This window comes from Drosophila takahashii, chromosome 2L (genome assembly GCF_030179915.1).
Source record: "Drosophila takahashii strain IR98-3 E-12201 chromosome 2L, DtakHiC1v2, whole genome shotgun sequence".
Lineage (NCBI taxonomy): Eukaryota > Metazoa > Arthropoda > Insecta > Diptera > Drosophilidae > Drosophila > Drosophila takahashii.
Genome location: NC_091678.1, coordinates 31,213,832 through 31,239,743, shown reverse-complemented (window position 1 = coordinate 31,239,743; position 25,912 = coordinate 31,213,832). Strand labels below are relative to the sequence as shown.

At 34.1% G+C, this 25,912-nt stretch overlaps 1 protein-coding gene across 1 annotated transcript in view; it reads right to left on the bottom strand.

The window, feature by feature from the left end:
- Positions 1–506: 506 nt before the first annotated feature.
- The window catches only part of LOC108054886 (uro-adherence factor A), a 234,497-nt gene continuing 209,091 nt past the window's right edge, over positions 507–25,912 (bottom strand). Inside the window, exon 11 of the mRNA XM_070219433.1 lies at positions 507–2,316. Within this exon, the coding sequence (XP_070075534.1) occupies positions 1,037–2,316 (1,280 nt within the window). The 3' untranslated portion in view covers positions 507–1,036. The remainder of the gene's footprint in view (positions 2,317–25,912) is intronic.

The window sequence follows — 25,912 nt, the reverse complement described above, 5'->3', positions numbered from 1 at the left end:
TGACATCATTAGTTTTAGGCAGAACTTTTAGCAATTAAATAAAAAATGTAAACAAGATCCAATGGCGACTAACTAAAGAGTTAAATCACAATTTTACAATATAAGATAATAAGGCTGAGCATTCCTCAAACTGTTGAATTGCTCAATTGATGAAAATTCAACAGAAAAATTGGGGGAATGACCCATAATGGTTATTTTTGATTTTTTAAACAGCTTTTACTTCTTAAGAAAGTTTCACAAAACCTCAAACATGTTAAATTGTTTTTTTCTGTCTACAATTTTTATCGAGGTAAGAAGAACTACTAATAATATATTATTATACACATAATAATATTAAAATGTTGTATTAAATGTTGCATGACTTTTAGTAAAATAAGGTGAAAACGATTCAACAAAATTTGTAATAGTTTAGGAGTAGTTGAATTGCTGAAATTTTTGAAAGTTGGCTTTCTTTGGAACAGCTGATAAACAGCAATTCAACAGTTTAGGGAATACCCAAAATATACTTCTGATGAATATTTATTTATTTACGTACATATTGCACAACATATTTTGGGACATTCAAACAAAAGTTTATGTTTTTGCTTGCCAAATAGCTTAAATTATCGATCAAACGTAAAAACCTGTTATCGATTGCTTTTCTGCATACAACAAACTGAAAATAATTAAATATTAAACATTAATAATGAGTTTGTGTACGTTTTTTCAATTGGCACTGTCAAGAAAACATTTAGTGTCTTAGGCAGCCCACCCACATCTGTATTCGTCGGTGGTGGTAGTGGTTGCGTTTACATTCCATAGAATTTTTGTTCGACAAAGACATAAATAATGTTCATTAAACAAATTTGAATGACGACCATCCCCTCAGCGGATGGCGGATGGATTTCTGAGGAGAGAGGCTTTAGGGCTAGAACATGTCTTACATGCGAGTGCTTTCTATGCCACATCCTAAAGCGTTGCTAAAAATTTGTCCATGCAAAGCGTTGGCACTGCCGCTCCGAATTCCTTTGTTGCAATTGTTGTTATCTACTCTTAATCAGCTGTTGGATGTGGTCTTGAGCAACTCATCGTCATCTAGTTGGGCGAGAGCAACAGGAGACCCCACATCGATGGTAGTCACTCTATTTCCGCCGTCCGCCGCTGAGGGAAGCTTGATGAACTCACTGTCCGTTTGCACTGGCATTATAATGCAGATGAAGCATTGGCCTGTCTGAGAGTCCCGCGGATGCAATGTTACCGGATTGAACTTATCGCTTTGACCCTCGGTATATTTTTGCAGTTGCTGAAAAATTTCCGGATAGTGCTTGCGCAGTATGACACCGCGCCTTGAAAGGATGTGAAGAATGTTGGAAAGAATCAGCTCTCGCTTGCTGTATATGGAGCGCTGCCCGGTGTTGAAGGTAAGGATGATAATTTCGGTACGCTCCGGCACGGCGACCACTGAGAGCGAATGCTGAAGCGCTGCCTGCTGGTGCTCTAACTCGGCCAAAACGGTTTTACAGAGCTTCAGTTTCGCACAACGACTGACCAGTTGGCGTTCCCAGCGAACCGGCGCCTGTCCCATGCCCGGCGCCTCGGACACCACGCAAATGGCCACGTAAATGAGCATCTTGGTCTCCGCCTTGTACTCTGTGGTGAGCTTAAGAAGCTCTGAGTAAAGCTCCAGGCCCATCTCGGCGGGCATAAGATCCGGCCAGCGCACGTACGAAGCCTCGCCCATGCACTGGAAGCCATTCTTGATGAAGTTTTCTGCCGCCTCAGGACTGCGAAATAGAACACGCACGACGCCTCGTCCCTGTGAGAGGCTTCCCTTACGCGCCAGCAAGCTAAGGTGGCGCTGTGAGTCGAGGTCGTCCTTGCAGGTGGCTAGCACCTGGCGACACAGATTAGAGGCGCGCGAGTGCAGGCATGCCTTTCGATGCCTTTCCCAGTGGGATCGTCGACACTCACGCGAACAATATAAGTAAGAACAATTATGGCATGACTTGTAAAGCTTTTTTGCATCGCCTGGTGAAGAACTTTGGTCGCACTTCGGGTTCCTACAGCGAATTTTATGTGCCGATCCTACTTCTTCTCGCGGCTCCTCTATGAGTTGTCCTATTCTCATGTCCTGCTGTATATTTGTCGATTTGTCGCCTAGCGAAACCCGCCGGCTTTCCCTAAAGGCATTTGGCTGTGAACTTGCTCCTACTTCAACTGTCTGCGAATTTATGTCGTTTTTCTGTGGAGGGGCATCGCCTTCGCTGCGACGTCGGAGCCGCTGCTGTTCATCCGCCGATAGTACATCCAACTGCTGCCGACTATCTGCGACTGTTCCTGTGGAAAAGAAATCATGCTGATTAGTTGTCTAAGTTATGGGTGGGTTTTTATTAAACAGAGCTACCAATTTAGAAAAAATATGAGAGAACGCTATAGTCGAGTGCCTAGACTATCAAATATCCGTTATTCAAAAGCGGCAAAAACTTTTAATGCTCATGCGTTTTTAAAAAATTTTGCTATTAGAAAAATTGCTGAATCGGTATTAGGTGTCGGACATTTAGGACACCTTATAACCTTATGTCTATTTACATCTTTTTAGTTGGTTTATTTTATTATTTTAAATTTTACGTTTTATATGAATGAATTAATTAGAATTTTGAGTTTAATAGATTTGAATGAATTTGAATTTTGAGTTTAATAGAATCGATTGAATGAATGGCATGAATTCCGAAATTGTTCAAACGACATTTTCTTTTGAAGAAGAAAGCCCCAAAATTTTGTGATTAAGTCTGACTGAACTTTATTTACTAAGCAGTTAACATTGATTTGTTTAAATTTTTCACTTCTTGTTCTCAAAAGAAGATATGGAGATAGAATGCATTCGAGAAGGTATATTCGTAATCGATCGTTTCTCCAGCTTCTGGAACGTAGGCCTGTAATGGGTCATTGTTTTCGTTTCTCGCTCTCCCTTTCCATCGAGACTTCGGGAATCGTTCGGGTCGCACTTTTTTTTTCTGTTGCACGATTCTATGATTCCTTACTGACGCACACATTCGAGTGCCTATGCTGTTTTTCTCAACTTTGGGTTTCCACGAAATGTTGCTTGTGTAATTTTTGTCTATTATTTTTGATGCGCATTTTTCTTGCCACGCATCACTTGAGTTTTGGAACTTGGCAGAATCGGAGTAAGTAAGTACAACTAAACATTCTCAATTAATTGACAACTAATTTCCCACTTGTTCTTAAATACAAATGCTGTAAAAGGAGGTGGACTAAGTAGTCGATTCTACATTACATTGATGATGTCTAAAGACGAGATGTCTAAATAAAACAAATAATAAAATTGTAATTTTTAGTTGAAATCCACTATCTTTTATTTGGCTTCAAATAAAACCCTATTACGTGGTATACCAGTTCGTAAAGCATTTGAATAACAACCCTATATACAGGGTAAACCAGTCATTAAAACGGGTGCATTACAAACCTATAAACCAGGTATCATATTCAGTAATGCACTTGCATTACAGACTCATATACTTGGTATGCCACTCAGTAAAGCGAATAGGTTACCATCCTCTATGCAACAGTACATAGGACGGTAATGCAGCACGAAGTGTGCTCGGCTATCGCCTACTTTCTCGATTCGAAGTATGCGTTTTTGATGGTATAGTAGCGGAAAACGCGGCCAACCTTATGAAGTCGTTAACAGTGTTGTGGTATGAAACCGAATGCATTCCGGCTTCGAAGTAATGCGGTCGGAATCGTTTCTCGACGGCAAATTTCCGCCACTGGGTTGATGCTTGCAAATTTTAATTTAAAAGAAAAATGTGGGGAACAATTTTAATAAAAATAGGGCAAAGAAATATCAGTGGTGTATCCAAGTTTGGGTGTAACAAACAATAAGGAAATAATAAGAAATTATATGATTTTGTCAATAACACTAGTTTACAGCAAAAAAAGATAATCATTGAGACCAATTTTTATACCCGTTACTCGTAGAGTAAAAGGGTATATTAGATTCGTGCAAAAGTATGTAACAGCTAGAAGGAAGCGTTTCCGACCCCATAAAGTATATATATTCTTGATCAGGGGCACTAGCCGAGTCAATCTAGCCATGTCCGTCTGTCCGTCTCTCCGTCTGTCCGTCTGTATGAACGCTGAGATCTCAGAAACTACAAAAGCTAGAAGGTTGAGATTTCCCACACATATTCTTTGGCTTTCTACGCAGCGCAAGTTTATTTTAGCCGAGCGCCACGCCCCCACTTACGCCCACAATCGCCAACTAACGATTTTAAAATGGGTCCAGCGCCCACATCTTTAAAGATTTCCGAGAAGTATAAATGCAATTTTGTTGTGTATATTTATACTTATCGAAATGTAGAAGACATTTTTCAAATCGGACCATTCATTAAAAAGTTATACGCAATCAAAATGTATATATCTATCTCCCTCGCACTATCCAGTACAGCGTTCGCACTCCCTTTAGCTGAGTGACGGGTATTAGATAGTCGGGACACCAACCCGACTATAGCGTTCTCTCTTGTTTTTGATTAGTTTTGAGTTGCTGATCACGCTGAACAAATAAAAAAAAACTTCCAAAGAACCGTTCTGACTACATTCGCAAAAATCCAGATTTTCGACACTTCTTTTATAAAACCTAACAGATCTCAAAAACCATTAGACCAATAAACTTGTAACTTACACTACTTAAAAGGCAATAGAGGCACCTTTCCGAAAAGCTATTACTCGTTTTGATGGGGTCGCAATTAATGGAGGTACAACCGGTGACAGTTCTAAAAATGTTTTATTTCTGTAGTTTTTTTGTTATAGCTAGTTTTCATTTACTTAAAAAAAAAAAAATAAAAATGTATAAATTATTATGAGCTTTCAGATTGTTGTTGTTAACAAGTTAAGGCCATTTATTTGCAAATGGAGTTCAAATTCTAGGAGATATGCATCCAGGTTGCCTGCTCTTGATAGTTTGGTTTTTGACATATGTATAAACCAAATAAGAGTATTTATTGTACATTAAGGAGTATACTTTATACTTTATACGAAGGGGAAATAGTAGGGAACATATAGTAGTATTTTAATGTGTGTGTCTTTCTTAACCCGGTGTTTAGTTCGGTGAGGCACGCGAGTATCTCCTTATTTTTAGTAAAAGGCATCACGAGTCATAGGCAAGACCATCACACCCATAGCCGAGAGAATTTTTCGCGTGCGCCGATGGCTCGGGACAACAGCTAGCCTGGATGTATGAATATCAACGTAGCAAATGTTACAGTAATAAGTCATAAATTAATAAATAATAATATGAAGATTAAATGTATTTGAAATACTTCTACTACTACTCCTATTCGGTTCATATGTCAAAAACAAAACTAACAAAAGCAGCCTACCTTGAACAGTGTTGGGAAAGGTACTGTGTTTTTTTACCTAGGTAAGGTAAAAGCCTATTTTCGTTTACTAGTCCTTTAACAATTTTTAATAATTAAAAGTTAACTTTTAAGTGTTTGACAATTTCTGAATGACAAAAAGTAAAAAGTCCTTTTTAATCGTTTTAAAACTTACAATTATTTTATTTAATAAACATTTAATAAACAAATATTTTAAAATTTTCTTATTTATTTGTATTTTGTATTATGTAATTTATTTAACATTTTTAAATAATAATAATAATTTAATAAAAATAAAAAATTTTAAAATTAAATCCATTTAATAAACAAATATTTTAAAATTTTCTTATTTATTTGTATTTTGTATTATGTAATTTATTTAACATTTTTAAATAATAATAATAATTTAATAAAAATAAAAAATTTTAAAATTTAATAAATTTAAAAAAAAAAATTTTTTTTAAATCTTATATTTTTAAATTTTTTAAAAAATTAAAAACTTATTTTTTTAACATTTTTTATTTTAAAGAAGAGGTTTTAGAGGAATTAATGCAAAAGACACGAAGTAAATCGGATTACTACAACCGGAGATTCAGATTTTCAATGATTTTCAATTAGTGTTTACTAATTTTCCGAAAAGTACACGTAAAAAAAGTTTCAGTCAAATTAAAAATGTGACCCAAGAAAAGGTGTTCGGTTTGTAAAAAAAACCCCCATATGGGCGGTTCTTTTACAAACCGAACACCTTTTATTGGCTCACATTTTTGATTTGCCTGAAACTTTTTTTACACGTACTATTCGGAAAATAAGTAAACACGTGTATCAGGATTTGACCGAAAAAAAATTATTTTCCTAGTTAGAATTTTTTTAAGTGTGCCAAAAATTGTCAAATTTGAAAAAGTACCCTCTCATTGAAAATCTGTATCTCCGGTTATATGAATCCAATTGACTTCATGTCTTTTGCATTAATTCTTCTGAAACCTCTCCTTTCAAAATAAAATTACTTAAAAAAATTTTTTTTTAATTTCTTAAAAATAAAAACAAAATAAGATTTAAAAAAATTTTTTAACTATTGCCCCCACAAAAAAAAAAATTTTTTTTTATTTTAATACTTGCGTCATATTGTTAGTTACAATCGGTTTTTGTAAAAAGTTGGAGCCACTTTTAGTTTTTAAAATATCGAATTTGTTTTAGCAAGGCCTCGGCTTTTTTCTATGAAAAAACGTCGCAGCAAGTAGATCTACTCTCTCACTCTTATCGGATCCTAATGGAATTTATGTTTTCGCATTGTTTACTAGTCCTTTAACAATTGTTAATGATTAAAAGTTAAGTTTTAAGTTTTTTGACAATTTCTGAATGACAAAAAGTAAAAAGTCATTTTTTAATCAATTAAAAACTTACAACTATTTATTTAACCGTCTATTTAATAAACAATAATTTTAAATTTATTTTATTTATTATTTTTTTATATTATGTAATTTATTAAACATTTTTAAATATTTTTTTTAAGTTTTTAAAAAAATTTATTTAATAAAAATAAAAAATTATAAAATTTAATTAATTTTTTTTTTTTATTTAAAAATAAATATTTTAAAATGTTTAATAAATTACATAATATAAAAAAATAATAAATAAAATAAATTTTAAATTATTGTTTATTAAATAGATGGTTAAATAAATAGTTGTAAGTTTTTAATTGATTAAAAAATGACTTTTTACTTTTTGTCATTCAGAATTGTCAAAAAACTTAAAACTTAACTTTTAATCATTAACAATTGTTAAAGGACTAGTAAACAATGAGAAAACATAAATTCCATTAGGATCCGATAAGAGTGAGAGAGTAGATCTACTTGCTGCGACGTTTTTTCATAGAAAAAAGCCGAGGCCTTGCTAAAACAAATTCGATATTTTAAAAACTAAAAGTGGCTCCAACTTTTTACAAAAACCGATTGTAACTAACAATATGACGCAAGTATTAAAATAAAAAAAAAATTTTTTTTTTGTGGGGGCAATAGTTAAAAAATTTTTTTAAATCTTATTTTGTTTTTATTTTTAAGAAATTAAAAAAAAAATTTTTTTAAGTAATTTTATTTTGAAAGGAGAGGTTTCAGAGGAATTAATGCAAAAGACATGAAGTCAATTGGATTCATATAACCGGAGATACAGATTTTCAATGAGAGGGTACTTTTTCAAATTTGACAATTTTTGGCACACTTAAAAAAATTCTAACTAGGAAAATATTTTTTTTCGGTCAAATCCTGATACACGTGTTTACTTATTTTCCGAATAGTACGTGTAAAAAAAGTTTCAGGCAAATCAAAAATGTGAAATTTTTTTTTTGGCCAAATCTGTTCGGTTTGTAAAAGAACGGCCCATATATGGTAAATAACTTAATTATTAGCACTAGGTGCGTTACAAGGGAAAGGTACTGTGTTTTTTTACCTAGGTAAGGTAAAAGGTATTGGGCAAAAATAAATACCTAGGTAAGGTAAAGGTACTTCAATTTCCCAGTACCTAGGTAAAGGTATAAGGTAAATATATTGTTTTTTTTTTTATTTTTTATAATTTTTTTGTTTTGTTCAATGTAATTATTTAAACTTAAAATAAGACTAGTTTTCAGTTTTTAGCCGTCTTAATCAAACAATATCTTTTCATTTCATTTAAATTTAAATGTTTTAATTTTGTGCATATATTTTTAAAACACGCGGCATGAATAATTGTATGCACGTATCACTTCATTAATGTATTTATGAAACCCTCATGTACATATTTGGCGCGCAAAAATTCCGTGTGTAGAAACATTGACTATGTATATGTATATGCCGTTTGTTTACGTACATACGGCATTTTTGCGCGCCAAATACACTTTGGTTTCATAAATAAATTGATGTAGTGATGGGAACATACCCAGCGGGAACATTCCTCTGGAAAATAACATATTTTCATCAGGTTTCTCCATACAAGCGGAAGGGACAAATCCTCATTTACCCCTTACATTTCTTCCGTCTGGTTTCAAAATACACGGGGGTGACACAAAAAGTAAGGGGTAAATGAGGGTTCGATGTGGTTTTCCAAGGGAATTTCCATTTTCCCTACACCGTCGCCTGCTAGAAGATACAGGATTTCCAACACTTTCTGCTAAAAGGAGCAGGATTTTCAACACACAAAGAACCACCTTCTCACTTTCCCGGTGGGTACATACGTGCACAAAATGATATAAAATAAAACTGCGATTAGTTTTAACTTCACAAAACAAACAATAGAACGGCTGAATTCCAATGACTTTTAATGCTCCGTTCCGACTATTACAATTTCGAAACGAAACGATACAATGAAACAATACTACAGTGTCGCAGTCAGACTTGGGTATTTTAAATCATAGCAATGTTTAATACCTATGTAAGTACCTTCATAATTCCAAAGGTATATAAAAATCTGCAGCTAGGTAAGGTAAAAGGTACTCAATTATTTTTATACCTAGGTAAGGTAAAAGGTACCACTAAATTGTACCTAGGTACATACCTAGGTAAAAGTATCTAGGTATGTCCCAGCACTGACCTTGACTAGCATTTTTCAGGAATGGGTTGTTTCACAAAAAAATGCATACCTCCTAGAATTTGCACTCCATTTGCAAATATATGGCCTTAACTTGTTAACAACAAAAGGGCTTTTATATCTGAAAGCTCATAATAATTTATTCATTTTTATTTGTATTTTTTTAAGTAAATGAAAACTAGATATAACAAAAAACCACCAGAAATGAAACATTTTTTGAACTTTCACATATTGTACCTCCATTAATTGCGACCCCATCAAAACGAATAATAGCTTTTCCGAAAGGCGCATTAATTGCCTTTTAAATAGTGTAAGTTACAAGTTTATTGGTCTAATGGCTTTTAAGATCTGTTAGATTTTATAAAAGAAGTGCCGAAAATAATTTTTTCAGCGTGATCAGCAACTCAAAACTAATAAAAAAAATTAGTCTCTGCGTTTCTCTCGAAAACAAATTTTAAGTTGTAAACTAGGTAATGTCGTCATACTAGTCATACTTTCTTATGTTTTTATTGGTTTGATGTTTTCCCAAAAAGCGTTTTTTCGACTTGAGTTTATAGTATAAACTTTATACATTGTCATATAATATCTGTTTCTGGTCTTAATTTGAAATAATGCCATCTTTGTTTAAGTTATTTTCTACAAACTACATTTTTCATTATTGGAAGTGTGTTTCTTGTTGATATACCCTTGTAGAGGGTATTATAATTTCAGTCAGATGTTTGCAACGCAGTGAAGGAAACGTTTCCGACCACATAAAGTATATATATTCTTGATCAGCACCAATAGCCGAGTCTATCTAGCCATGTCCGTCTGTCCGTCTGTCCGTCCGTCTGTCCGTCTGTCTGTTTCTACGCAAACTAGTCTCTCAGTTTTTGAGCTATCGCGATGAAACTTTCCCGAAAGTCTTCTTTCTATTGCAGGTAGTACATATGTCGGAGCGAGCCGGATCAGACCACTATATCTTAAAGATCCCATAGAAAAATTCAAACAAATTCATTGTAACTTTGTAGGAAGTAGGCGTTTTGATTCTTGACCACTTAAAAATATAACAAAATTGGAATTCCTGGAACTGCACCGAGAAAGCATTACTTTATCTACAAGGGTATATAAGCTTCGGCTGGCCGAAGGTAGCTTCTTTTCTTGTTTTTCTATTGAAACATAGGCAGTGTTTTAAAATGTATATACCAGAGCATGTACAAAACAGGTGACTATTTCTCAGGGATCGTAAATAAGAGTTAACCTATTCAAAAAATTGACATATAACCAATTGGGTCTGAATCGTGTGTTAGAGGAGGTGTGCACTAAGAAAAGATTTTTTAAAATTCGGCTCCTAGGGACTCCCAGGACTCTCGAAAAATGCGATATTGCGGGATTAAAACATGAATCATTCCCACAGTTTTCTACCAAACAAGTTGATATTTATACCCTTGCAGAGGGTATTATGATTTCAGTCAGAAGTTTGCAACGCAGTGAAGGAGACGTTTCCGACCCCATAAAGTATATATATTCTTGATCAGCATCACAAGACGAGTCGATCTAGCCATGTCCGTCTGTCCGTCTGTCCGTCCGTCTGTCCGTCTGTCTGTCTGTCCGTCTGTCCGTCTGTCCGTCTGTCCGTCTGTCTGTTTCTACGCAAACTAGTCTCTCAGTTTTTGAGCTATCGGGACGAAACTTTCGCAAAAGTCTTCTTTCTATTGCAGGTAGTATATATGTCGGAGCCGACCGGATCGGACAACTATATCTTATAGCTCCCATAGGAAGGATCGGAAGAAAAAAACTTTAAAAAATTCTAGCTTCGGTGTTTTTTGAAATATTACCTTCTACTTTTGGGGATGTTATTTTTTAAATATTTCTGAATTTCGAATTAATTATTTAAAAAATCGGACTACTATATCATATAGCTGCCATAGGAACGATCGGAAAATTAATGGAAAAGTAATAGGAAATAAATTCTAGCTTCTTTGATTTTTATTGTATTATCTTCTACTCTAGGATATGACTCTTTTTAAATATTTCCGAATTTCAATTTTAATTTGATCAAAATCGGACGACTATATCATATAGCTGCCATAGGAACGATCGGAAAATTAATGAGAAATATTAGAAAATTAACATTTTTGCGATTTGTTAATTAATAGGAATGATCTGCAAGGGTATATAAGCTTCGGCTGGCCGAAGCTAGCTTCCTTTCTTGTTTTATTTTAAGCTTTTTTTGTGGAAATCTTTGAATATTTTATGGGATACATACACATTTCGATTTAGAATTGCATCCATTAAGTGTTTTATCCTAATTTAATGATCACATACTTATGTACATGCCAATTTGTCGATGTGTTTGAGTGTCATTGCGTTTCTTACATTTAAATATGAAAACCAATCAAAAAATTTTTTAAAATCAAAACAAAAACTCCTTATGCATTTTACGGGCTAGCTTTACACTTTAACTAAGGGCCGTTTTCTCGTCCGTACTTTAGTTTGCCTGCCGGGACAACGGAGCGATAAACAAAAAATGGTTTACTCGTCCTCATGCTAGCGCAGGTAGCGACAAATTTTGTCTCAGTACTTGTGCGGTTGGATTGTGCGCAAGTGTTGCCACACACAAAAAAATTTGCTTGGTAAAATTGACCAACAAAGATAGTTACGTAACTATTAAAATAGTTACGTGTATTTTGTTTTTGCTTTGGGTTTGTGTCTTTGCTAATTGTGTGTATTTTGTTGTTGTGAAATGACAATTTGGTATGGTATTTTTCGATGGTCTTTCGATTAATTTGTGACAGTTAGTTAAATCTTCTGTTGTGGGCCTGCCACCTAGTCTCAAAGTAGTGCGCCTTTTATTTGGAGTTTTAAATGACGGACGAGAAAACGAAAACCGATTTGCCACCGGGATAAATTTATCCTTCCATTAGCTAAATTTTACTTTGCAGGACGGACGAGAAAACTGCCCTAAGAATTGCATTTATTAAATTATACGTTCTGGTATTCAAATAGTAAAATTTCGATCAGGTGTTTCTAAACCGGAAAAAAAACATTGGCCGCCTCTCTTTTGCTTCAAATGACTCTCTCTCTGCTCTCTCGGTCTGCTTCTGCTCACGTTGTTTTTGTGAGAGCTGTGTTCGGAATTCGTTCGTGAGCAAGCATACAAAAAACAAAACAACGTGCTGCCAAAAAGGCCTCCAGCAACCCCCGCAATCTTAAAAAAAAAAATCATATAAAATCAACCGTGGGTCCAAAAAACAAAAAAAAATGTCTTTCTGATTGTATGGCATAGCTCTGTCGCACAGTGGGAGCAGCCAAAAGTTATTTTTCCCAGAAACTTTAGACAATTCTTAATCCACTTTTAAAAACAAACAAATTTTTTTGGGACAAAAAAATTTTTTTTTATTTTTTGAAAAAAGTGCCAAAAAGTAAGTGTATTTTTTCATATTTCTGTTTTTTGGTGGAAAAAAACTTATATTATTCTATCGTATTCTATCCAACCAGAACATACATCATTCGCATGCATTCATTCTGATTCAGAATCTAAAATAAAATCTTGCCCATATTTTGCCCAAAGACCTTCTATTTAGAAACGAGTGAATAAGCCGTGCGGCATTTTTCGAGGTTTGGTTGAAAAACATAAAAACCACTCCGCGAAACGCTCTTGTAAAGCACGCAGTGATGGTGATTGGCAATGACATTGATCACTCCAAATTGAAATTACACTGTCTTTTGAGTTTCAAAACCGATTTGAGAAATCTAGGAGAGATAAAGCCAGGTTTTTTGCTCATAATGCAAGTGGCCTTCAGGTCACATTAAATGGCGAAGACTGTCGCATTGATGTCATTGCTTCCACCTCAAGTACAAGAGGGAGGTCACAAAAAGTCTTTTCTGAGTGTTTTCCTAAAACACAAAAAAGGAAAAGCCAAGAATTGTTGCCTACGATAGATGAGGATCAATTGCTATCAGCTGCAGAGCAGGCTTTGCAGGCAGAAGGAAAACGGGATTCAGCTAAATTAATTAATGAATTACCAAATGCTCCTCCGTCCACGGGGACTATAATTAAGAAAGCTAAATTATCTTCTAATAGCACTGCAAAACACCTTTCAGCAGATCAAGCACTTGCCCTTCTGAGAAATAGAAGTACAATACCACAAAAATAGTCTGTCCAAAATTATATCCATGTTATGATCTCGTTAAGGAGCCAAAAATGTTATGCTATCCTACTGGTATAAAAGTAAGAGAATCCTATGCTGAAATAAGTTTACAATCCCTTATTGATCATACCGTAAACCGCTGATAAGTGCTCAAGAAGACATTTTTGAGTCACTGTCTGCACTAGACGATGTACACATGAAGTTTGAATTGTTACCATTTAATAAAAAAAAATCTTAAAAATATAGACCAAAGTTTTTTTGCTTTTTTTATCAATTATATTTAATATAAAACCTTATTTGCAGCTGCTCAGTTTATAATATCGAAGCTACAGCTAAAAACATGAGCATATAACCAAAATTCAACATTTTTCAAAAAAAAAAAAAAAAAATGGTCACCAAAAATTAAAAAAAAAATTTTTTAATTTGGCGAAAATTATAACAAAAAATAAGAAAATAGTTAAAAATGTCGAACATTTTTTTAATATTTTTTTTGGGGTTTTTATCTTTAAAAAAAACAGTTTTTTTCAATTTTTAACGCCCCCAAAAGTGCCACGCCCATTTTTTTATGTCCAACTTACTAGAATATTCACTCAAAATTTGAAGCCGATATCTTTAAAAATACGACTCCTACTGATTTAAGTCCCCCTAGATTGGCCAAATCTTACACTGTGTGTCGTTGCGGAAAAAAAATGTAGTACCCCCAACCGGAAGTCGGTTGGGGCTCATCTTCTGGGCTTTTAACGATTTCCACAAAAAATATCAACTTGTTTGGTAGAAAACTGTGGGAATGGTTAATGTTTTAATCCCGCAATATCGCATTTTTCGAGAGTCCTGCGAGTCCTTAGGAGCCGAATTTTAAAAAATCCTTTCTTAGTGCACACCTCCTCTAACACACGATTCAGACCCAATTTTTTCCAGAATTTTAGGTCTTATGGTTTGGGCTGGGGGAACATGACGCAAATCGACATCTAATCTTTTATAGTAATACTCGATTATTGTATTCTCTTCTACTCCAGGATGTAACTCTTTTTAAATATTTTCGAATTTCGATTTTAATTTTAACAAAATCGAACTACTATATCATACAGCTGCATTTGAACGAACGGAGAAGTAATGAGAAATAATAGGAAAATTAACATTTTTGCGATTAGTATATTAATAGGAATTATCTTCAAGGGTGTAAAAGCTTCGGCTCGCCGAAGCTAGCTTCCTTTCTTGTTTTGTTTCAAAACGGTTTCGGTTGATAAAAGACCGTTTGAACTGAACAGAGAACAAAAACGGTCTTTTGACTTTTTATACCTATGTGTTTAAACACAGAATATGTTCTATACACCAAAAATTTGGTTTGTTTTTCCAAATATTTTAAACCTAATTACATTTTTTAAATTTAATTTTTAAAAATAATTCCATTTTTTATTTATAAAAATCTTAAACAAATACTTAGTATTTGGGATTATATTATGTCTTAAGCTTGAACGCACAGTACATAACTTTAGCAGACCAATATTTCCAGTTATATTTTTAACTAATGTAAAATATGAAAAACCGAAAATTCTTCAGAAGATTATGGAAGATGAAGATGATTTACTCGGATAATACTATTTCTTAGACGCTTTATCAAACAAAACAAAATAAAAAACCGCGAGTTCTTCAGAAGATGATGGCCATTATGTATATTTACTCGTATAACACCATCACTTAGAGGCTATATCTTACAAGACTTAAATCCGCGAATTCTTCAGGAGATGATGGCCATTGTATATATTTACTCGTATAACAACATCACTTAGAGGCTTTGTCTAACAAGAATTAAATCCGGGAATTCTTCAGAAGATGATGGCCATTGTATGTCTTTAATCCAGCGGTCGGCAGCGCCCTATTAAGTGAGCATAGGGTTTTGTTCTGCCGGCGTGCTGCTCGCACATGTATAACGTCCCACCGGGAAAATTCCTCTGGAAAATAACATATTTTCAAGAGGTTTCTCCATACAAGCGGAAGGGACAAAACCTCATTCACCCCTTACACTTCTTCCATCTATGGTTTCAAAATACACGGGGGTGACACAAAAAGTAAGGGGGAAATGAGGTTTCTATCTGGATCTCTGGCAGAAGAATGCAGGACAAAATCCACTGGTTTTTCGACTTTCCGCATTATAGATTTTCCACACGTACCCAGTTATGGTTTTCCTCCACTTGCAATATCTGTTTTTCTACACCCTCCCAGTTTTGGTTTTTCCAGACCCTCGCAGTTTTGGTTTTGCACTGCTTTGCAGTATCTGATTTTCCACAATAAAAATCATGTTTTTTGTAATATTTGTTTGTGTATTTATTAATAATATTTACAATCGAAGCATTGGAACTAAAAATTTTTAATGCCTGAAGCATTCCCGGGTTTTGCTTGGCCGAATGCAGTTCTTAGATATCCATTTCTTGTCTGTCTTCTGAAAATATCAAAAATAATTTAGATATGAATGTAAGACGAGGAATAATAATAAGAGTAATTACAATTATTAGGTCTCCGCACAAAATTATAGGATCTCTCCTGAAATTATGCCTGGTTTGCCATGGCCGATCATTTACCCTCTGTTCAGCTGTTTTATGTCGGGTATCTATATCAAAAACTATGAGAAGAAAAAATAAAATATGACAAACGCAGGCGCAACACTTCTGGTCCCAAGAAGTCTCAGTCGGCCTGGCTGAAATAAATGAAATATTTTGATTAAGTTATTTTGATTAAAGTTAGTACTGAAGTACTATTTATACAACCATTTAATGAACACCTCACACCATTTACCACTGGTAAAGATTAAAAACATTTCAAGTGTCACTGAAATGCAGAATTTGTGTTGAAGATAGCATCCGGAGGCGTATATTTATTAATGGCGAAAATATCTGTGATACTAACCTTTGTAACGCCGAAAAAAAGACAACATTTATTTTATCACTCACCTTTTTATTGGTTTTTAGATTAAAATTAACTATTTTCACTTTTTTTTTCACTTTTTCCAAAAAAATTAAAATTGATGTGACCCTGCATTATATTCTTGATAATACCATACAAAATGCAGATAAATTTGGTGTAAATTTCATTGTAAAGTAGGGTCGCACTTTGGCGCCGAATAAATATTTCGTTCAAACAATTCTTTTCAGGGACCGTAATCATTAAAGGTTACGTATATTATAGGTATATTAGGCATTTTTCGTGTTATCAATACCACCAACACGAATTTTTATATTTTAACAACACTTAAAAATGGCTTAAAAATGTAAAAAACAATAATAGTTTTCATTGTAATTTAATGTAATTCCTTGATAAATATGATCAAATATTTTAATCGTCTTACCGTGTCTTTTCTCTATAATTTTGTTGAATCCCACATTCATTCTTATTATTAAAAAAACTAAACTAAAACTAAATGTGAGAACAAGTCTTTTGGTTTTGGTGTAAATCATAGGATTTTTTAATATTATAAGTTGGTGATTTTTTGTTAAAAATATTATAATCGTAGTGCCATAGCGCATAGCGCATAAGTGGCCTGATAGTGATGCTACTCAGAAACCCACCCCCATTTAACGCTCAGAAATTATCTATCCCCACACCGCCGCCTGCAAAAAGGAACAGGATTTCAAGAACACAAAAACCAACTTCTCACATTCCCGCTGGGTATACCACAGGCGGCGGTGTAGGGATAGATAATTTCTGAGCGCTAAATGAGGGTGGGTTTCTGAGTAGCATCAATATCAGGCCATTTATGCGCTGTGTGATTTCTGTGGCACTACGATTATAATATTTTTAAACAAGAAAATCACCAACTTATAATACTCAAAAATCCTATGATGTACACCAAAACCAAAAGACTTGTTCTCACATTTAGTTTTAATTTTTAGTAATTTTAAAAGTCGTAGAAAAAATATTAATAATTGTTAATCAAAAAAATTAAACTATATAACATTATTATCATAATGTCTATAATGATAATATTAATTTATTTTACTCAACATTTTTCAAATAATAAAAAGGATGAATGTGGGATTCAACCAAATTATAGAGAAAAGCCACGGTAAGACGATTAAAATATTTGATCACATTTATCAAGGAATTACATTAAATTACAAAGAAAACTATTGTTGCTTTTTACATTTTTAAACATTTTCTGTGAAATAACATAATTTGTTCGTCAGATCGTGGCCTAAGCCATTTTTAAGTGTTGTTAAAATATAAAAATTCGTGTTGGTGGTATTGATAACACGAAAAATGCCTAACATACCAATAATATACGTAACCTTTAATGATTACGGTCCCTGAAAAGTATTTTTTAAACGAAATACTTATTTGGCGCCAAAGTGTGACCGGACTTTACAACGAAATTTATATCAAATCTGCATTTAGTATTATCAAGTATATGATGCAGGGTCACATCATTTTTAAATTTGTTGGAAAAAGTGAAAAAAAAGTGAAAATAGTTAATTTTAATCTAAAAAACAATAAAAAGGTGAGTGATAAAATGAATTTTGTCTTTTTATAACCTTTATTTCAGCGTTACAAAGGTTAGTATCACAGATATTTTCCCCATTAATAAATATACGCCTCCGGATGCTATCTTCAACACAAATTCTGCATTTCAGTGACACTTGAAATGTTTTTAATCTTTACCAGTGGTAAATGGTGTGAGGTGTTCATTAAATGGTTGTATAAATAGTACTTCTGTATTTAACTTAATCAAAATATTACATTTATTTCAGCCAGGCCGACTGAGACTTCTTGGGACCAGAAGTGTTGCGCCTGCGTTTGTCATATTTTATTTTTTCTTCTCATAGTTTTTGATATAGATACCCGACATAAAACAACTGAACAGAGGGTAAATGATCGGCCATGGCAAACCAGGCATAATTTCTGGAGAGATCCTTTAATTTTGTGCGGAGACCTAATAATGGTAATTACTCTTATTATTATTCCTGGTCTTACATTCATATCTAAATTATGTTTGATATTTTCAGAAGACAGACAAGAAATGCATATCTAAGTACTGCATTCGGCCAAGCAAAACCCGGGAATGCTTCAGGCATTAAAAATTTGTAGTTCCAATGCTTCGATTGTAAATATTATTAATAAATACACAAACAAATATTACAAAAAACATGATTTTTATTGTGGAAAATCAGATACTGCAAAGCAGTGCAAAACCAAAACTGCGAGGGTCTGGAAAAACCAAAACTGGGAGGGTGTAGAAAAGCAGATATTGCAAGTGGAGGAAAACCATAACTGGGTACGTGTGGAAAATCTATAATGCGGAAAGTCGAAAAACCAGTGGATTTTGTCCTGCATTCTTCTGCCAGAGATCCAGATAGAAACCTCATTTCCCCCTTACTTTTTGTGTCACCCCCGTGTATTTTGAAACCAGAGATGGAAGAAATGTAAGGGGTGAATGAGGTTTAGTCCCTTCCGCTTCTATGGAGAAACCTCTTGAAAATATGTTATTTTCCAGAGGAATTTTCCCGGTGGGTACCCACCGGGAAAGTGAGAAGGTGGTTCTTTGTGTGCTGAAAATCCTGTTCCTTTTAGCAGAAAGTGTTGGAAATCCTGTTTCTTTCAGCAGGCGACGGTGTAGGGAAAATGTAAATTCCCTAGGAAAACCACATAGAAACCTCATTTCCCCCTTACTTTTTGTGTCACCCCCGTGTATTTTGAAACCAGAGACGGAAGAAATGTAAGGGGTGAATGAGGTTTTGTCCCTTCCGCTTGTATGGAGAAACCTCTTGAAAATATGTTATTTTCCAGAGGAATGTTCCCGCTGGGTAACAGCGGTCTGCACACACATCGATGAGCTGCCCAGTGCAAATTACTCACACAAATATAAAACAAAATGTCAACGTACAGTGATGAACTTAATTCTTGGCACACTTGGCTTCTTGGACTTTAGGTTCAATTTTCTCCGACTAATACATGAATAAAAAAATTAAACAAAATTTGTTTTTATAAAGGCCACATTTTACTGTTAAAATAATTTGGTTTCATATTTATATCTCTTAAGACTAATTTTTTAAAACTGAAAAACGAAAAAATGAGCCTATTCTGCCCGAATAAAATTCTTGGCACACTTGTGTTGTATTTAACTATTTCGCTAAAACTTAACCGATTTGACTCATATTTTTTGCTAAGTCCGCTTTGTCTCCGTTGTCTAGATGGCATAATGTTAAATTTGTATCCTTAAATCGTTAAAATAACTTAATTTTAACGAAAAACGGTTATATAAAAGTATGTTAAATGCCAATACCCATATCTGTGCGAAAAATAATATTTTAAGGGCTGGATCAGGGTCAATCATATGCTAATATTAGGAAATATGTGCACTGAAGTTGTTTTTACCATTCGGATCCTTTTACGGCGTTTTAAAGGATTCTCACTGTGCCAAAATGCAAGGCACACAGCCCGACCCATGGGTTTAAGAGGTCAAGGAAGCGAAAGGATCAAGAAAAAGTATAATGTCAACCCTTAGGTTTTATTAGCACAGATCGAAGTTTAGGATAGGAACGACTTTTACAAGGATATTCAACCAACGGACTTTTTAAAGGCCCTGCAATGTGCTAACTAAATTTTTTTTCAGCTAGAAAAAATGAAGTGATTTTAAAGGCCACCAATATAACCATTTAAGATACAAAAAGGGATACTTTAGTATCCCAATCGACTTTTTTAACCTTTTTACTTCATCAGGTGCTTTCCTCCTTCTTTCCATAGACTTATGGGTCGGAAAGTTGACCCTCAAAATATATGCATTTGTATGTGTGTGCCGACCGCTGCTTTATTCGTATAATAGCATCACCAACGGCGCTTTATCATAAAACTTGAAAACAGCGTATTCTTTAGAAGATAATGGTAACAGTAATTGTAACTCACCTAGTGCTAATAATTAAGTTATTTACCATATATGGGGGTTTTTTTACAAACCGAACACCTTTTCTTGGGTCACATTTTTAATTTGACTGAAACTTTTTTTCGTGTACTTTTCGGAAAATTAGTAAACACGTGTATCAGGATTTGTCCGAAAAAAAAAAAACGTGAATTTTTAAAAAGTACCCTCTCATTGAAAATCTGAATCTCCGGTTGTAGTAATCCGATTTACTTCGTGACTTTTGCATTAATTCCTCTAAAACCTCTTCTTTAAAATAAAAAATGTTAAAAAAATAAGTTTTTAATTTTTTAAAAAATTTAAAAATATAAGATTTAAAAAAAAATTTTTTTAAATTATTATTATTATTTAAAAATGTTAAATAAATTACATAATACAAAATACAAATAAATATAAAAATTTTAAAATATTTGTTTATTAAATGGACGGTTAAATAAATAATTGTAAGATTTAAAACGATTAAAAAGGACTTTTTACTTTTTGTCATTCAGAAATTGTCAAACACTTAAAAGTTAACTTTAAATTATTAAAAATTGTTAAAGGACTAGTAAACGATGAGAAAACATGAATTCCATAAGGATCCGATAAGAGTGAGAGAGTAGACCTACATGCTGCGACGTTTTTTCATAGAAAAAAGCCGAGGCATTGTTAAAACAAATTCGACATTTTAAAAACTAAACATGGCCCCACCCTTTTGACAAAAACTGATGGAAACTAACAATATGGCGTTAAAAAATTTGTTTAAAATCTTAATTTTTTTTAATTTTTAAGAAATTAAAAACTTATTTTTTTAATATTTTTCAATAAGAGGGTACTTTTTAAAAATTCACGTTTTTTGGCAAACTAAAAAAAACCTGATACACGGGTTTAATAATTTTCCGAAAAGTACACGTTAAACAAGAGAGAACGCTATAGTCGGGTGCCCCGACTATCAGATACCCGTTACTCAGCTAAAGGGAGTGCGAAGGAGATGGAGAAAAACTTTGATCCGCCGTAACTTTTTAACGAATGGTCCGATTTAAAAAATTTCTTCTACATTTCGATAGGTATCACTATGGACGGCAGTCCATGTAGTGACGAAGCGCACCAGGAGAGTGTGCGAAGGCGACTACTATATATACACGAAGAAATGAAAATCTACTGTGATGGTCCGATCATAATGAATAATACACCTATCGAAAGGTATTGCGAAAACTAACAGGATTGCATACCAAGACTTTAAGAAAATCAATTGGCTTGGGAGAGAGAGCGGTGAAAGTGAAAAAGTGAAAATTTCGAAATTTGGAGCTGTTGGGGCCGGTGGGGATAAATGCCCCCTCGCAATGTTTTAGTTGTATTCCTTTTGAAAATACCCGTCGAATGAGGGGTCATTTGTCAAAATCCGACTCTCCGTTCAAAAGTTATAGCCAAAATAAGATTTTCTTCTTCTTCCCAAAATGAAAATTTAATTCTGTTTGTCCACTTGTCCACTTGTCCACTTGTCCAAAATATGTTTTTTAAGTTCTGAAAATTTGATATGACGTTCATAACATCGATATAAAAAACTTTTGTTCTACCACTTTTGGAAAAACTCGCTAGTTTAGCGGGAAAACAGCTATAAATAGCTAAAAATCGGAAAGCCGTAACTTCTATACTACTAAAGCTACAGGCTTGTGCTGCATCGCGTTTGAAAGGTATTTTTAAATGCTATAAACGCCTTCTATATGCAATTTGTGTAAATGTAATACTTAAAAAAATATGAACAAAAGACAATTTTTTTAAACTTTTTTTTTAGCTTTTTTTTATTTTTCTCAAAAACGGCTCTAACGATTTTCTTTAAAACCTTAAACTGTATAGCCCTTGAGATTCCTTAAATTACTGTAAAAAGTCACGTTTAAAAGTTATTTTTATTCGAAAATAGCCACTTTTGCCAGCTCGAACAATTAACGCTCCCTGAGTATTGAATTTTGTGGGAGGGTATCCGAACTGTATTTTAGAGTCATGGAATCAGTAAATTTGCACTTAAGAGTTCCATATAGGAATCTTTTGTTCTACGACTTTTGGAAAAAGCCGCTACTTTAGCGGGAAAAAAGCTAAAAATAGCTAAATTTCGTTTGCTTGTAAGTTCTACACTACTAAAGGTATACCCATGTGCTATACCTCGTTTAAAAGGTATTTTGAAATACTTCAACGCCTTTTTAAATTAATTCGTTAAAATACAATAGTTTAAAAATTATGATTGACCAATTTAAATTTAAATGTATATATTAGCTCCTATGAGAGCAAATGTATACAAACAAAAACTTCTGATATCAAATAAAAACACCTCTTAACGAGGTAAAAAACTAGTGACGACCGCACCTTCAACATACAAAAGTTCTGATATCAACATTTGTGACGAAAAATTATTACACTCGTCATTAAATAGACTTTCTAATCTTTTCTCATTCGTCACGCTGCAATAGAAAATGCCTGTAAAGGGAAAAAGGCTGGAATAGTTTGCTAGTGCGGGCCGAATGAGAAAAGATTAGAAAGTCTATTTAATGACGAGTGTAATAATTTTTCGTCACAAATGTTGATATCAGAACTTTTGTATGTTGAAGGTGCGGTCGTCACTAGTTTTTTACCTCGTTAAGAGGTGTTTTTATTTGATTGATAAACACAATAAAACTGCATTTTTACTTTTCCAAAATATTGAAATTTTTAAAGTCGTATATTAGCGATTGTGGGCGTTAGAGGGGGCGTGGCACCCTTTTGAAACAAACTTGCGCTGCGTAGGAACTCCTAGAATCTGCATGCAAAATGTCAATCTTCTAGCTTTTATAGTTTCCGAGATCTCAGCGTTCATACAGACAGACAGGCGGACAGACAGACAGACGGACAGACGGACATGGCTAGATCGACTCGGCTAGTGATCCCGATCAAGAATATATATAGTTTATAGGGTCGGAAACGCTTCCTTCTACCTGTTACATACTTTTGCACGAATCTAATATACCCTTTTACTCTACGAGTAACGGGTATAAAAAGTTTCAAACAAATCAAAAATGTGAAATTTTTTTTTGCACAAATCCGTTCGGTTTGTAAAAGAACCTCCCATATGTATTTTCAAATAAATGTTAAAGGTGTAAGGCAAAGGAAAGACAGAACTGTCAAAAAAGACAGTTTTTACTGAGCATACTAAGGCTAACAGTAAGGCCAACCCAGCGGGAACATTCCTCTGGAAAATAACATATTTTCAAGAGGTTTCTCCATACAAGCGGAAGGGACAAAACCTCATTCACCCCTTACATTTCTTCCGTCTCTGGTTTCAAAATACACGGGGGTGACACAAAAAGTAAGGGGGGAATGAGGTTTCTATGTGGTTTTCCTTGGGAATTTACATTTTCCCTACACCGTCGCCTGCTGAAAGAAACAGGATTTCCAACACTTTCTGCTAAAAGGAACAGGATTTTCAGCACACAAAGCCACCTTCTTACTTTCCCGGTGGGAACCTGAACATTACGCAGCGGGAAAATACATGTGGAAAATATGTTATTTTCATGATACAATTGTAATGAGTACAATTCTTACATGTTTAAGCTGAAAGTTTGCACTACTCAATTACTCACTGATATTATGCACATATATTAATATCATAATTTTACCACCGTAAAATTTGTGTAAACTTGCATCTTAAACATGTAAGAATTGTACTCATTGAAAATATAAATAGGTGTTTCTTAAATTAGGGAAAAAAGATGAAATATCTCGGAAATGATTAAAAGGAACAAAAATGTTTCTTCGGGTAAATTAAGTTGGTTATGAGATGGACAATCTTGGATAGTTAAGCTGACTATATAGGATGAAAAAGACTTCCAAAACCGCGATAGGAAATTAAAAATAATTAAAATTCATACTTTTTGGCCAACAAACAATTTATCAAAATATTTTCCTAATTCCCCTAGTACACATTTAAAAACATGTAAAGTTGCACGTTGTTCCTCTAAAGCAAACTCTACGAGGTTCCCGAGTTTGAAGAAAATCTAATATTTCATATGCGCAGTTAAGAAATTCTTACCCTGCTATTAGGTAGCTGATTCCATAGTCGAACAGAGTATACGCAAAATAGCCTTTTTGATGGCAGAGACCTGTGCCTGACTGAAGTGATATTGTTTACCCTTCGTGATGTTATAAATTAAAATTGTAAGTAAATTGTAAGTAGGATCGTCTTTATGAATAATAATTTAGTGTAGGAGAAGTAGTACTCTAAGTTTTATCCAATCCATTAAGTTTAGGTCAAAGATTTTATATGTAAAGTTAGAAACATGGTCCGCCCTCCGTAAATCAAAGACAAAATGAACGACAGTGTTCACAGTTACTCTAAGTTTATTCAGGCTGCATGAGTCACAGTTTGCAAAGACTTCTAATCCATAGAAAAGTTGTGGAATTATACAGGTTTTAGAAATTAGTAGACGGATGTTTGTGGGCAGAAAACGTTTTGATAATGACAGAGATCTTAGTGTGCCATAGGTCTTACTCACTGCCCTTGAAATATGGTCATTCCAGGACAGTGTTCTGTTAAAAATAAATCCTAGTTTGGGTGCATTGTCCACGTATTTCAATTTTAATTTACCTTTTGTGGTAACCAGACACATGGATTTTGCACCGTTCAGACCTAGGCCATTTCCTTTTACACTATTACACACAGTTACACACTCATGAATTCTATTAAGAGGACGAGTAACATACATCTGGACGTCATTAGCGTACATATGAATATCACAGTTAGATATAAAATTAGGAAGGTCATTGATATATAACGTAAATAACAGAGGACCAAGAACAGAACCTTGCGGAACCCCACGGTTAAGAAACACAAACGAGGATAAAATGTTAGGCAAAACAACTGATTGGCGGCGATTGCTCAGGTACGAAGTCATTAGCTTAACTGCAGTGCTTGAAAAGTTAAAAAAAATTTTTAATTTCGCACCTAAAAAAATTGTAATTTACTGTGTCGAATGCCTTACTATAATTAAGTAAAATTAAGAATGTCACATTGGAAGAATATATTTGTTCTCGTATATCCTCTGCTATTTTTAAAATGACGGTAGTGCAGCTCCTGTGTCTTCTAAAGCCAGATTGTTTATCATTGAGTACTTTATTGTCTATTACAAAGTTATTTATTTGTGCCGCCATTAGGTTTTCGAACATTTTGGACAGGTATGGGAGAATTGATATGGGCCTATATTCTTTATTTTTCTTTGGAATTGGGTGAATCTTGGCAACTTTCCAGCTGTCTGGAAACACGGATGTCAAAATTACAGTATTAAAAATGTGGGTGAAAAATACAAGTATTCGTGGGAGTAAAATCTTTATAAATTTTGGGTTAACATCGTTCAATCCGGTAGCACTCGATTTAATTTTATGAATACATTCAAGGACATCACATTGACTGGTGGATGAATTTGTATCAGTGGTGGCCAGCAAAGGCAGCACACAGGGCCCACGGGATAGGCAATTTCTCTGCCGCTGCTCTGCCAGCGCGTTGCAGCGTTTCGACGCACATGTACACTGTCAAGCTGAAAAACGTCACGCGCACAGTCAAATTCGTGCACAAATTCACACAAAGGCTATGCGTTCTTTCATTGTATGTGTGCTGCTTCTGCTGGCCACCACTGATTTTTATTATAAAACTTGCGACTGTAAAAGTTAGATTTGGCCGAATCGATTAGGCTTGTCACATTCTTTCATAGCATTTTAAAAGTGGTACACAGCGCTGAAGTTTGTATCGTTTCCACTTGTTATATGCCTCGTGGCGCTTTTTAATGGCTGTCTTGATTTCAGAGCTAAACCATGGTTTTTCGGATGCCCGGAGGATTTTACTTCGTACCGGCACAAATAGCTGATATTATTTTGAAAAAAAGTTAATTGTTGGTCTACTGATGGTAAACCATAAATATCGAAACTATATTTGCACAAGG